The following is a 14,855-nucleotide window of genomic DNA, read 5'->3' as shown; positions in this document are numbered from 1 at the left end:
GAGAGAGAGAAAACCATATGAATAATTCAGCCCAAATCAGTTTAGTGAGCGTCCGTCCCTTCCTACTCTCAGTCTAATGAAGTCAGTGCCTGAAAGTGGATTCTCTGAAAACCCTGTGGAGCAGAGAGAGGGAAACCAGTGTTTGGTTTGTCCAGAAGTTTCCTCCACCTCTCCATCAGTTCTTCTGTAATTTCTTGGAGTAAAGAGGTTGTTGGACTCGGGATCATCATGATACCATGGTGGCCCAACTGCTAGGGCTGGCCTTTCTATTTCTACACAGCAGTCTGACCACCTTCACAACCCATGGTAAGTGTTTTAGGTTGATCCAACCTTTCATGTGTGACAATTTAAAGCTGGTTTTCTTCTATCTAAGGACTTTCAATAGAAGCTGATGTAATACTTCTGTGTTAAACTTAGATTTGAGGTGTAGTTTGACAGATATTGAACTGTAGGTTTGTCACAATTTATCAATATTCTTTGTGCGCTTATTTGTGACCAGAATATTACTAAATATCAGTGAGGGGAAGGAATTCAGATGTGTCTTTGACATCCAGTCTGTAATTTCTGACAAACATGGATACCAGTATATCTGCACTTAGTTAAACAGATAAATCAGCCTGACCACTTTATGTTTGACTTGGCTCCATTCTCACCTAGTTATGGTTAAAAACTGATACTTGGGAAGTTGTGTCTGTTACATCACATTAGGGTCAATGAAACACAGTTCAGTACATAATTGTATATGATATTCATCGATTGAAATGATCAAAATTCTTAGATTCATTTCACCCAAACTGCTGTCAGTCCTCTGGTTTTAACAGAGAAAGAGAAGAAACTGGTTGATAAAAATGAAGGTCTATGGAAAGATAATTGGACTGATCCAGTCTCATGTTTTGGGATCCCTAAACTATTAGAGCGACTGACACAGTGTAATCAATCCTGTAATTGAATACTGCCAGGGCAAATGACACCCCTCATCTTCTTTTCCTTCACACACACACATTTGGCTGCATGTCTGTGTGTATCCTCTCCCTCCACCAGCGGTGCAGATCAATCACAACTGGGAGGTGGTGTACCAGGACAACGCTGTGAACGGGGTGGTGGGCAAAGCGGTGATCCTGAAGTGCGGCGCCACCTTACCTGACATGTACATATGGAGCTTCACCAAGCCCGGCACTGAAGCTATAAAGGCTGTGGTGTATGACTTGGGACGCGGGCCGAGGATCCAGAAACTGGCCGAGACGCTGGGGCAGCTCATGATCATCTCCAACAGTGCAGATGTGAGCATCGAGAAGCTGCCTCTGGCTGCACAGGGCCTGTTCACCTGCCAGGCCTTCTACGACATAGAGCGAGAGCCCAAAGTCTACTACTACTACGTACACCTGACGGTCCGAGGTAAGATTTCACCTCAGCAGGCAGGGGTGTTGGCAGGAAGGGGGAAATTTCTACTGGACATCTAAGGTCAACACACACATCCAAAAATATGAGAACAGCTGATACTGAAGTTATGACATAATCCTGTATTTGTCCCCTCCCCTCCCATACATCCATAACTTTATATAGGCTATGATATCTCCATTGTTAAATTGTATAAAAAATATTGACATGATGAATTTCTATATGGAATTATATTTAGCTTTCAGATATACAGTATTAACACTATATATTTCATGAATAAATGCAAATGTAATAAACCAACATGTAAATCAGATATGCTTATACATGTTTTTCTTTCTAATTTTAAACATACATGCCTGTCTTATATTTAGGTGTCAATGGTCTTTGGTATGGACATTTACATATCGTGAATGTGCACAATATAAGCATAAGCTTCATTAATTTATTTTATTGGTAAAATGTATGTGACACATATTAGTGACAGTCCATGTATGTCTTATTGATATATGATACATTTATGAAAATACATAAATGTCATATGTATAAATAGTTATATGCATGATATATAGGTTAAATTATGTATACATACATATAAATATGCTTTTTTACTTTTTATTTCCATATATATTTATGGAAATTCAGTGTATGTACATTTCTGTGTATGGGCTCTCTGGTGTGCAGGTGAACATGAGCTGTCTGAATACATACAGCAGTCCACTTGCACCAAACACTGTTGTTCATCTGCACTGGAGTCAGTAAACGCACTCCCATGTTCCCACAGTCCCGGTCAGTAAGCCGTACCTCCTGATGAGTGATGCTTCTCCGGTGGAGGGATCTACAATGTGGATGCGTTGCAATCTGGACAATGGCACTGGGCCGATCCAGTACGAGTGGCACCATGAAACCCGGAACGGCAACGTCACAGTGTTTGCACAGGGCAACTCCAGCGTGATCAACGTGACCCAAGTCAACCGCAACCTCACCGGCTGGTTCCGCTGTGTAGCCAGCAACCCCGTCAACAGGGAGAGCTCTAACCGGTTATGGCTGGACACCATCTGTGAGTATCACTGACTGGTTTGGACCATACGTTTTGTACAAAGTAAAGATTTCTTTAAGTGTTTATGGGTAATATTAAAAGATCACAGAGCATTTTCATAATAATATATCAAACACATAACATTAACATTGATAATGAACTGTTGCAGTGTGGAATGAATGAATGAATTTATATTTATTTAAGTGTCATGCACCAATTAAGGCGCCCAGCCTACAAGGGCTTACAAGACAACAAACAAAATCATCAGAGCACAGACAAAACAAAAACCACATGGAATTCACATAAATGATTCACTTTTTCTTATTGACCAGGCACTTTTTATGAAAGTAACTAGGCTACAGTAAAGACTTCTTTTCCAACTTTACCAACCCAAAACAACTCAAGGCTTCACATTTTGCATTTTCTGAAACAAAAACTGCCTGGCTTCGTCATATAACGGACAATGAAACACAAAATGCAGTTCATCCTCGATTACATTTAAATTACATAATGTGCATAGTCTTCCCTCCTCAGGTACTGAGTTAAACCTACCTACTTCTATTGCCAGAGGGAGAATCCCAGCCCTCAACTGGGCACATAAAGATCTCTTGGATCTATCCAAATGAATGAGGTTATGCACCTGTGTGTGTAACGCGTGCATCATAACTGGAGTGTGTTCGTGTCCTTTCTCTCCAGATGGTCCGGACATTCCTCAGATAGACGTGACCCCGTACAGCATGACGGAGCGGGGATATTCAGCCCTGGAGAGAGAGACTGTTTCTTTACTCTGTCAGGCCCAGTCCAACCCGGCCAGTCAGTACGTCTGGTTCTACAACAACTCGCAGGTCTACGCCGGGCCGCAGTTCACCATCACCAAGATCCTCCGCATGCACACTGGCGACTATGCCTGCTTGGCACAGAACACCTACCTCAACACCCGCTCCAAAAAAACCATCAGCCTGACTGTCTACTGTGAGTTTGACCTCTGACCTCGGACTATACCATCAGCCCTTCTCCTCTTGGCTGACCTCCGTCTCAACCCGTGTTCTTCTGCATTGGTTTCTGCAAATGCCAACGATGTCTGGTTAAATCATTCATTTTTGGCATTTGTACTACAAGACACAGAGAACACAAATCTTCTTATCTCATCTCTAGCCCTCAAACGCACCTCTCCTGTTTTCAGCATCACCCACAAAACTCCTTTGCCTCCTCTGTTTTTCTATTTTATACATTCCTCCTCCATTCAGTTTATTGATTCCCATACTCAAATTCACAAAAAACACTCAGAAAGATTGCAAATGCGCTCACACATCTACACACCACCAACACACAGCAGAGTGTGGAATTGCTGCAGACCTATTCTCCTGTTCGGGCCGTCTGGGAAGTTGATGGGACTCTCTGGCAGGTACCTCGCTGTGATGTCACAGCCATGGCAAGTGCTGGTTGGCTAGAAAGCCGGTACTTGTCATTTCCCCTCTCCTGTTTGGTTTTGGTGGGCAGTTCCTCAGGTCATGTATCTAGACTGTAAATCAACAAGTTTCACCATGATATGATATTGTATTGATTCAATGGACAACAATTCGATGTTTGTCGATATCACAAAGTCTGCTAGGATACGGTTGTGACTCAATCTGATTTAGGGATCAGTGATCAATATGACATACCCTCTGCTGATTTTGAACAATCACTTCCATTCATGTCAGATCACAAAAAGCAACTCAAATATTATCTGATACTCTTATTTCTGAGCTCAACCAGATATTCAACTGAAAATAACAATTGCCTTCCTGTTCAATATAAAGTGCACATTGTGATTTACTGAGCTTTACAATGTTCACATTTTACTAAAGAAAACTGAAAAACATTAAGTTTCTATACATCAAAGCAGGATTTTAATGTAAAGCAGCCTCCTGTTTAGAGTTTCAAACTGAATGGTTTTACATCTTAGTGATTAGTTACATTCACGTCTTTGAAAATGAGATATGAAATTGCAGCAGATGCTCAGTGGACAGAGGCGCCAAGGGAATTTCCAAATAAAGGGTCGTTTTTATGTTGGATTGATGCTGTTGACTTGTTGATCATTGAATCGATGTATTGATGAAGATCATTACATTTCTTATACAGAGCATTAATCTTTCACATTAAAAAACATCAGGCGTTGTAGTTCTACTTGCAGTTGTACCCAGTTCTATTATGATAAAAGTTGCATCTAAAAACATATTTAATGAAAAGTACATTACTCCTCTATAATTTTTTAGTAAGAAACAACCAAAATGCCTAAATACTAATCACATAGGCACTTTCTTTGGCCCTGATGACGTCATGTAACCCCCACCTTGCACGCCACTGCCTCGATACGCTGCATCTTATTCCCACAGACCCACCCGATGGCTCCCCCTCCTGCTCTGTGCAGCCGGCTCTGAACCACACCTCTCTGAAACTGCTCTGCTCCTGGCCCGGTGGATTCCCCTCCGCCTCCCTGCGCTGGACCGGAGACCTGAAACAAGCGACAAAGGATGAGGTCAACACAGGACAGCAAACAAATCCTCTGAGCAACACTGCCCTCTTGCTGCCGCCTGAAGATCTGGCGTCCAACAGCAGCAGTTTGTTCACATGCATGGGCTCACACCCTGCACTCAGACAGTCAACAGAGTGCACAACACGAACATGTGAGGATCAAAACAACTGAACAGACACAGGTTTGAGTTTTGTTCTGGTCTACACCTCTCACACTTCTCTTCTTCTCCACCAGATGTTCCTCCTGCACAGCCAGTGTGTTCTGCCTATGTGACTAACAACCAGCAGTATCTGATGCTGTCCTGCTCCTGGGACGGAGGGGCCCCAAAAGCTTTGGTGTGGTGGGAGGGGCCGGGGGGCCAGGGTAAAGTCGGCCAAGAAAACTCCAACATCCTGATCCTTCGCTACGGCACTGCCCGCAGCGGGAAACCCTACACATGTCACGCTAAACATCCGCTTCTGCTCCAAACCCAGACCTGCAGACTCACACTAGGTTAGTGCATATCATCAGGAACACCTCACAACAAACAGAAAATATGGTTTGTCAATTAATTCATACTTTCCACCTGTAGAAGCCCCTGTGTTGCTGACACAGCGCAGAGTTGTGTCTGTGTATGAGGGAAGTGACGTCCAACTCACCTGCAACCTGAGAGCCAACTATCTACCTGTCGGCGAGATCACCTGGTTCAACAATCAGGGTGCGGATGTCCGAGACACCTCCAAGTACAAGCTGCTGCGAACATCTGCGTGGGCCAACCTGACTGTGAGAGACACGGATGAGATTCGGGACAGTGGCGAGTACAGGTGCACCACCTCCAACGCAGTGGGGGGAACGGATATCAATGTCACCCTAGTGGTCAAGAGTAAGATGTGGTTTCCTGTTTTCAAATTTTTGTTGATATTTAAGCAGAGCTTTTCTTGGGTCTTTTTCGCCTTTAATGGCGGAGAGGGGGGGAATGACACGCAAGATAGGGCGGGATTCGAACCTGCAGTGAGGACTATAGCTTCAACACATGGGTTGGGTGCTCTATAGGCCTACCAACTGAGCTAAACACCACCCCTTTGAAAGAGTAGTTTGACAGTTCTCTACCGCTATTTGCAGGAAGTTGAAAAGACAGAGAATTAGCCTATGATAAATATGAAGCTTTAGACAACAGCTCATTATCTTAGCTTAGCATAAAGAGTACAAAATGAGAGACAAAAGGTAAAGTGGCATAAAAACCTCAATGGAAAAGTAAAAGGTTGTAGTTTACTAGTCGTAGTTTATAGATTAACCCTAACCAGGAAATAGTCGGAAACAGAAACCCATTAAAAGACACATTTGCACCAGGTTTATGAATTGAATATAAACCAGATGTTAATCAATCAGTCAACGAGCTCTAGAAATGCTGGTGTGTGTCACCTAAGGACAGATCCTGTTCACCCTGCCTCCTGTCTTTAGCCAACTTCAGCTTTTATGCTTCACAAACTTAAGAGCTGTTTAATCTTCTGGTCTAAATCTTTAAGACATTTTCAAAAAGCAAGTTTCCCCCCCAAAAGTAGTTTATCATGAACTAGTGGCATCTGTACTGTCAGGTTGAAAAAGAAGGAAAACTGACATGCGTGTTCGTTTATTCCAAGAGCGGACAAACAACGACGTTCCGGTTAACTATTTATTAAATTGGATCATCAAACGAATCACATACAAAAAACTCTCCTGTTCAAGAAATTGCAGTCTGCAAGCAGTTAGCTGCAATCACCATCCCAAGAGAGTGAGAATACTCTGTCATCTGCTCAAGACAAAAGCGTTACATTCAATTTTAATACTTCGCACTATGTGTGTGTAATTAATTCTTATTGGTCAAAAACAGGTGGGGAGTGGCTGTGGTTTAGACTTAGCCCTCCCTTTGTTGGTGCCCTCTGGCTGGCACAGGCTGGTCCCATCTTCCCAACACACGAACCTCCGGATCTGAAACACAACAAAACCCTCCCTGCACTGACATAAATTTTCCATCCCAGGTCTCTGAAAGTCCAAGGCCGTAATACAGATCATTAAGTCTTATTTACGATGCTTCATTCAGCAGGGCCTCACAGGCCTCTCATCCTCTCCTCCCTTCGGCCTTGGAGATGTTTTCTTTTCACTGTGGCTCTGTGTTCTCTCAATTTGCCTCCGAATGATCCAACTGGTTACTGGTATTCATTGCATTATGAATTAAGCTCAACACAAATCTATAGGGTTTGCTACAAGTTTCAGTTGTCTTTAAACTCAATGGGTTAGTCAAAAATGTAAGACACAATAGGTTAGTTAAAACATGAGACTAAACTTTACTACTACCTAAAGTGAAAGCATAAACAGGTACATAAATCTTTCTATATGTCCTGGTCCTTCTCTCTCCATGTGTTAACCCTTCGTTCCAAGGGCCAATGCTTGACTCCCTCACATTCTTCAACAGGACACGTCAGCTCTAATACAATTCAGAACAACTTACATAAAGACAAAAGTTTTACACCACTCAGGATTAACTTTTTTAAATGAGTAAAATGTGTAAGTGCTCAATCTACTAAAACAGTCATCAGTGAAATGTATTCAGTGTTGATTAGTAATGTCAAAGTGGAGAATATATGTTCAGTGTTAGTTCTGGTGATGAGATAACTGTGTGCAGCTTGGCAGTCTCCAGTGTAGAGACACAGGTTCAGCTTTATCTCATCAGTCAGTAAGACAATGATGGTGCTCTGTTTTATTTGTTAGTCAGTAGGCACAATATCAAACTCAGTTAGTAAAGGCAAATATTCAGTGTTAAGACAGTTTTCACCCTAACAGTACTTCAAGGTAAATGCAAACATAGCATGCTAAAAATGACGATGCAAACATGCTGGTGCAGTTCATCCATGTTAGTTTAACACTTACAACGTGCAACAGCCAAGAATGATGGGAATTTGGCAATGCAACAGTTACTGAAGTAGTGGTCCTAAAGAAATCAAACTTATCCTAAATTAAAATATCCAATTCCAGTATTTGTTGAGGTACACACAACAGTCCACAATGACCTGCGAAACAGAAGTCACGCAAAAGTGCATATTTGTATTTGGTTGTGTTTTATCTGTTTATCAGGGCACCCGATGCCACCCAATGCCACCCTGATCACAGTGACGTACAACAGCCGACAGCGTAACCAGGTGGAGCTGGAGTGGCAGGTGCAGAACGAGGAAGGAGGAGGCTGGACGGGTTTCATCCTGCAGCACAGGATGGTGACAGAGAAACCAGGAAGGAGGAGCAGCAGCAGCAGCAATGGTTCAAAAGAGGAGAAGGAGGAGAGGGAGGAGAGGATCGGCTCTCTGGTCTGGTACCATAACATCATCCAGGACCCAGACACCAGGAGTCACACAGTAGGGAGGCTGACACCGATCGCTACTTACCAGTTCCGCATCACAGCCATCAACCACCGCACCATCGGACACCCGTCTGCAGCGAAGACCCCAGGTACAGCATGTGAACACAGTGAGGACAGTGTGGTCAGATTTTCTGCAGAAAACTGAACAAAGGCAGGGACTTGAGTTAGGGATGTCTTAAACAAAGGTGGCTGGTGAGTTAGGTCATTACTCAAACATTATTGATCTTGCTCTGATTGCCGTTACAGTGACTTTGATGACAGTCTAACATTTTTGTTTTTCTTTTTGTGTTATCCACTTAGGTGAAAGACTCACACACAAGCAACAACAAACACATACAATAACACACATGTCACCGCTTCACACCTCCTAGTCACTTCCTCTTTACCTCCTTCCTTACCTTTCCTTGAACTGGCCCTGTGTGCTTCTTCTCGTCAGTCCTTTGTGTCCGTTGTGCCATGTGTAGTACGATTTGATCAAACCAAGCCAGGTGTACAGGGCAGAGAAAGGTCAGTAGGTCAGGTGTGAGGGCAGGGCAGTGGTTTTCAACCTATGTACTGTCCTTGGCTTACATTAAATAAAGTGTGTTTATGTAACTTTTTTTGGAGAGTAAAAGTGAAGGTTGTGGGTTAAAATGAGTGCCAAAACAGTGTTAAACATTAGGCACTATGATCTACTGGTTAGCTACATCAAAACCATGGAGTCTAGAAAACTGTGAATGAAGGAATACATTTTTTTCCTTCAAAAATAATTTTCTGCTAATGCCACATTTCCTTGTGTTGTGGTTCTCACAGAAACCACGTTACATGCAATAATTTCTGGCTTTGGAGCCACAAGAACGAGACAGACGTGGGTTGAGAACCACTTGATGGATAAAACATGATGTGTGTGTGATGTTGTGATGATGATGAGGTTGATGTATACTGTTTTGCAATGTGTAACTATGGTGTGTTGCAGCGGAGCCAAGCCACAACATGTACCCTGCTGTGGTTGGGGCAGCGATAGGCGGGATGCTCTTTGCAGCCATTCTCACGGTGCTGCTGCTCATGTACCTAATTCGCAACCGCAACAACAATCCACGTGAGTCTTTCTCACTGTTTATTTACCATGTTTAATCTTCTATGTTCATTTATTATCCAAGTTTCTTTATTTATGTTCTATATTTGTTCCCCACAGGACTACACGACATGCTGTTTGGCAGGTGAGTTTTCATTTATTGGCTTATTTGAAATGGGACTCTGCATATTCATAACATACAAAAACAACTATTTGCTGTAAATATGCCAGATTAAGATAGAGAGCTGATTTCCATACGTAGTTCAGTGTGTCAACAATGTAAATTTGCAGTTTGTAAAGATGTGGACGACTAATTATGGGAATAGGAATGACATTAAAAGTGTTTTGTCATGTCGCGTCCAGGCAGCACAGCCAGTCGAGGGAGAACATCAACTTCCCAGAGGACGAAGTGGTCGGAGGGTCGGAGGGAGGAATAGAGGAGATCGGTGGATCGTCCAGCCCAGGCAAGATGAATAAAATACTTATTTCCTGTGTTTTTTTTACTTGATTTGAAAACTAATATTACTTTTGTGGAAATCCTCCTCTAATAGACTATGTATATGAGGTGTTTACACAAACAGACACCAATACAGTTCTGGGTTTCTTCTGCTTTATTCCAAAACAACTGGGGATGAACAGCCCACAAACAACAGTTACACATGTACCGTATCTAAACTACACATGTACATCCTGAACGCCCAATTCGTCTTGGGGCACTCTGTTTTTTTTTTTTTAATTTTTGCTCAGTTTACTACGAACAGAGGGTGAGGTCAACACGACTCACATGAGCTTAGTGGTCATTGAACAGTCAGATAACAGTCACAAAGTCAAATTGAATATACTGGGGGCTTTTTCTCTCCTCAGTTTCTGAACAGACTCGGAGGTTCAACTCCTCTTTACACATTTTGCCAGCATGCTTGTACATGGACTTGATTACTGTCCACTGCAGAGAGCTGTCCTCCCTCCCTCCTCCTCTGTCTGCACAACAGCATGTAGAAGGTAAACACACCCAGACAGAGGAGAGCCACTACTAAAACCAAGATCAGCGGTAGGCCCAGAGATCCCAGGTTTTCTTTCAGCTGCCTGTCAGAATTAATGCCAGAATTTCGAGCCATTTCTTCACTCAACCTCGTCAGTCCATCTAGAGCTCTCTGTACTTCCCCATTGTTGAGTGGGAATGGGGTAACGCTGCATACATTGCCCCAGCACCATGATCCCATTCCTGGATTTGCCATTTTTTTCCACCACGGATGTCTGCTGTCTTTCTGGTCTCTGCGTGTCCTGCTCCTCGCTGCCTCCCTTCCTGCAGTGGCTCAGGTGAACCCAGGTTCAACAGCACCTGGAGGGGTCACAACTCAGACTCGTAAACTGTCACAGATACAGTGGGAACTCTGATGGCTGCGTCTTACATGCGGTTCTCAGCTTTTAACCCAAAATGGCATCCTTATTTAACCTCACCACTATGTTTGCTTAGTAGATTTAATTTACAGATTTACAAAAAAAGTAGATTTTTCAGATACAAAGTTTGAAATTATTTGTGTATACTATGTATTCAGGCTCTGTCGGTTCAATGGGACACAAGAACAAACTGAAACGTAGTACAACATAACACAAGTCATGTTTTTGGATGTAACACACCAAGCAAAATGAAGAAGAGACGCAAATGCTCAAGGCTCAACACTTTATGCCGTTATTCAGCTCAGGAAGTGGAGATTATGACCATGTTTCCTGCTTGGCAGAAACATAAAATGAAACTACCATTTACTTTTCACAAATCCCCAAAAGTGCACACATACACTCATTCTATTAAATATATTAGATCAGCATATGTTTCTTCTTTAATTAATCTCTCTAACAAGTACTAATTATATTAAATATATTAGATCATCATATGTTTCTTCTTTAAATAATCTCTTTATCAAGTATGTTAAAGGAATATGAATTTTCTAAGTTGATCATCTGTCAGGCAGAACACTAGAGTTGTTCAAGCTAAGTCTTACCACTCTTGTCAGTTCTGCTTCTTAAAGCCATCATTTTTAGCAAGTTATTTTCGTGAGAATCGTTCAGTTTGGGCACTCTCGAAGGTTAAAGGGTAACATCAGAATGTTGTTCATCAGTAGACCCATTCATTCTGCTCTCCCTCTTGTAACAGATTTATGATCATCCAACACGAGGAGATGATACAAACAGGGAGCAAGACGTAGGCAGGTGTCCTTGGGGGAGATAAGAAAGCAGGATGCTTATACCCACGAGAGGCCCAAAGCAGAGTAGGGAGGGTTCTTCTCTTTCAGGGCGCTGTCTCCAGAAGATTGGATGGTTCGTGTGCCAAGGGGCTGGGACCAGCCTGTGCACCAACGAAGGGAGAACTAAGTCTAAACCAAAGTTCCTCCCCATCAGTTTTAACCAATAGAAGTTAATTACACACACACATAGTGCGAAGTATATTAAGAGCATTGTAACGTTTTTTCGTCACTCTTCTCTGGGCGGGTGGTTGCAGCTAACTGTGTGTGTGTAATTAACTTCTATTGGTTAAAACTGATGGGGAGGAACTTTGGTTTAGACTTAGTTCTCCCTTCGTTGGTGCACAGGCTGGTCCCAGCCCCTTGGCACACGAACCATCCAATCTTCTGGAGACAGCGCCCTGAAAGAGAAGAACCCTCCCTACTCTGCTTTGGGCCTCTCGTGGGTATAAGCATCCTGCTTTCTTATCTCCCCCAAGGACACCTGCCTACGTCTTGCTCCCTGTTTGTATCATCTCCTCGTGTTGGATGATCATAAATCTGTTACAAGAGGGAGAGCAGAATGAATGGGTCTACTGATGAACAACATTCTGATGTTACCCTTTAACCTTCGAGAGTGCCCAAACTGAACGATTCTCACGAAAATAACTTGCTAAAAATGATGGCTTTAAGAAGCAGAACTGACAAGAGTGGTAAGACTTAGCTTGAACAACTCTAGTGTTCTGCCTGACAGATGATCAACTTAGAAAATTCATATTCCTTTAACATACTTGATAAAGAGATTATTTAAAGAAGAAACATATGATGATCTAATATATTTAATATAATTAGTACTTGTTAGAGAGATTAATTAAAGAAGAAACATATGCTGATCTAATATATTTAATAGAATGAGTGTATGTGTGCACTTTTAAACTCCTGGCCTTCTGACCTCCACTTGCTCCTTCCTTACTATGCCTTCCAGGAAGCTATACAGCTCAATCAATACATTCATTTAAGTTCCACAGTCAACAAAGGGTTAGTCTATAAAGAGGAATGCATGTGATATACGCTAAAGAGGGATACATTTGGTGTACAATCACTTCTGTGTTCACTTAGATCAGGGTTAAGTGTAGAGTAATCTCTGTGTTCTTCAATGCATTTCTAATTGTACGTGTTTCTTAATCAATGAGGTAGTATGTGTTTGTCAGAACAGCAAATAGATCAGAGGTATTGATTAATGTCTAAATTATATATCAGAGGTAATCATCAGTGTCTGAATGAGAGATAGATCAGAGGTAGAGGTAATCATCAGTGTCTAACTAGAGGATAGATCAGAGGTAGTAATCAATGTCTGGATTATACATGTATATCAGTGGTGATCATCAAGGTCTAAATTGAATTTATCCTAACAATAGCAATTTGAACACATTAGCTGTTCAATTTGCTATCCGTCCCACATCAGACCGACCGGGGCAAAGTCTGTACGGTTAATGGAAACACACAGGATTCAAATTTCTTTCAATGCTCATTTCCCAGTAATTCGAATCACTTTGGAGGTATAGGCTAATAAACCCTTTTTTGAATGCAAGAGAAGACGTGTCAGCGACTTCTTCTCATCAACACATCAATATACCACATTGTTGAAAAAAAACAAAACTGCTTTTTTTCTGGGAGAGACTGGCAGGCCGCCATCTCCTCCTTTAATTAATGGGAAACACTGAATCCATATGGAAGCATCAATATTGAATTTAAATACTGAATCGAATTTTGACCTAAATAATCGAAATCGAATCGAATCGTGAGGTTCTTAACAATACCAAGCCCTAGTTGAAACATATGCACGACTATTTCAATCTTTAGTGTTGTCTTCCTCACCTTGTTTTGAGATGTTTAACCCTTCGTGCTGCCGTATCCAGGGGACCGTGTCCGTCTCCGTCCTGTTACCATAAATCAGGGAGTTCTCGTGTTAGACACTCTTTTATAGCAGAGTGCATGACATTTCTATGGTTAGACAGCCCGGACAGAGAAGCCTCATCCTGGGGCTTTCTACAACAACAGGTCGCCAAACTCACCTTCACTGTCCGTGCCTCCCTCAGGTCTGACTCCAACAGTGAACTAACCCCCCCCGCTGCTGCTGCTGCGTCTCTGCCTCAAAGAGAAGTTGTAAAGTTACTGACAAGTAAATTTATTACCCCCATAAACGTAACGTCACATCCTGTTTTGGGCAAAATGCGGGATTTTTTTTGAGGTGATTTCGGTGGTGCAGACTAGAGCACTGGAATAAGACACGCATTGGTCCAATTGAAGCGCCCCCTGGTGGCGGAATATGGGTATTGGAAAGGTGCCCAAGAACTGACATCTCTGCATTGTTGGTGAATGAACAAGTGCGGTATTTTCAGTAATTTAAGGACATTTCTAGATCACCCACGTTAATAGCATCATCTTGGACCCCTTACAGATAAACATTAACATAAAAAAAATCAGTTGTCTACATTAATGTTTCAATCTACATGTTGTAATAAACAAATTGTAAGTGTAATTTGATATGACCAAGACACCTACGAACCACGGGACTCAATGGAAGTGTCGTTACTCTCTTATTATTATTATCCCTCTTATGCCAGTGGTCTAGTGCAGACTAAACAAGGAGCTCCAATCAGGCTGAGAGGGTCTTTGATACAGAATCATACTTTGAACTGTGATCACAATAAATAAATAAAACGAATTCAATTTGATCTGTGATGTTAAATATAAAATAAATTATTCATTTTAATCTGTGATAATTAAAAAAAAAAAAAAAAAAAACTTACTTGAATGTATGATTTCTATTAAAAAAAACAAACAAAAAACCTGACTTGTTACAATTGAAAATATAAGATAAATTCCCCGATTTCCAAAGTCCTCTAGACACATGATTCAGAAGTGTTTCAGCAGACATTAAACATGTTTTATTGATGCTCACCCTTGACGCTGATGCTGCTCTCTTCCAGGTCCAGCCATCTCTTTACCCCGGGCAGCTTCACCCCTCACCACCTCCCCGCTGAGTGCCACCACCCCCACCCCCACCAGCCAGGCCCCTCCGCCTGGGGATGACAACGAGCCCGTCAGTGTCACCATCACCGTCAAGGCTACAGGCTCATGATCCATTATCAGACCCCCCCCCCCCCCCCCCCCCCCACCACAGCTGTAATCACACTTTTGTAGACAGTAAAGTTTGCACAGTTGGTAGCACATGTAGCCTGTGATCTCCACTCAAC

General features: G+C 42.3%; 1 protein-coding gene across 1 annotated transcript; it reads left to right on the top strand.

Annotated features, from left to right (window-relative positions):
* Positions 1–236: 236 nt before the first annotated feature.
* vsig10l2 (V-set and immunoglobulin domain containing 10 like 2) lies at positions 237–14,740 on the top strand (the record flags this gene model as incomplete). The annotated part of the gene is made up of 12 exons (XM_083987296.1): positions 237–306; positions 1,042–1,395; positions 2,180–2,455; positions 3,131–3,406; positions 4,813–5,103; positions 5,187–5,444; positions 5,524–5,814; positions 8,043–8,411; positions 9,278–9,400; positions 9,497–9,521; positions 9,740–9,840; positions 14,589–14,740. The coding sequence occupies 12 exons, from the start codon at positions 237–239 to the stop codon at positions 14,738–14,740; spliced, it is 2,586 nt and encodes an 861-aa protein (XP_083843422.1).
* Between the last annotated feature and the right edge of the window lie 115 nt (positions 14,741–14,855).

Source organism: Trachurus trachurus, assembly GCF_905171665.1.
Source record: "Trachurus trachurus genome assembly, chromosome: 14".
Classification (NCBI taxonomy): domain Eukaryota; kingdom Metazoa; phylum Chordata; class Actinopteri; order Carangiformes; family Carangidae; genus Trachurus; species Trachurus trachurus.
The sequence above is the reverse complement of the archived record's forward strand: the minus strand, read 5'-3'. Positions and strand labels throughout refer to the sequence as shown.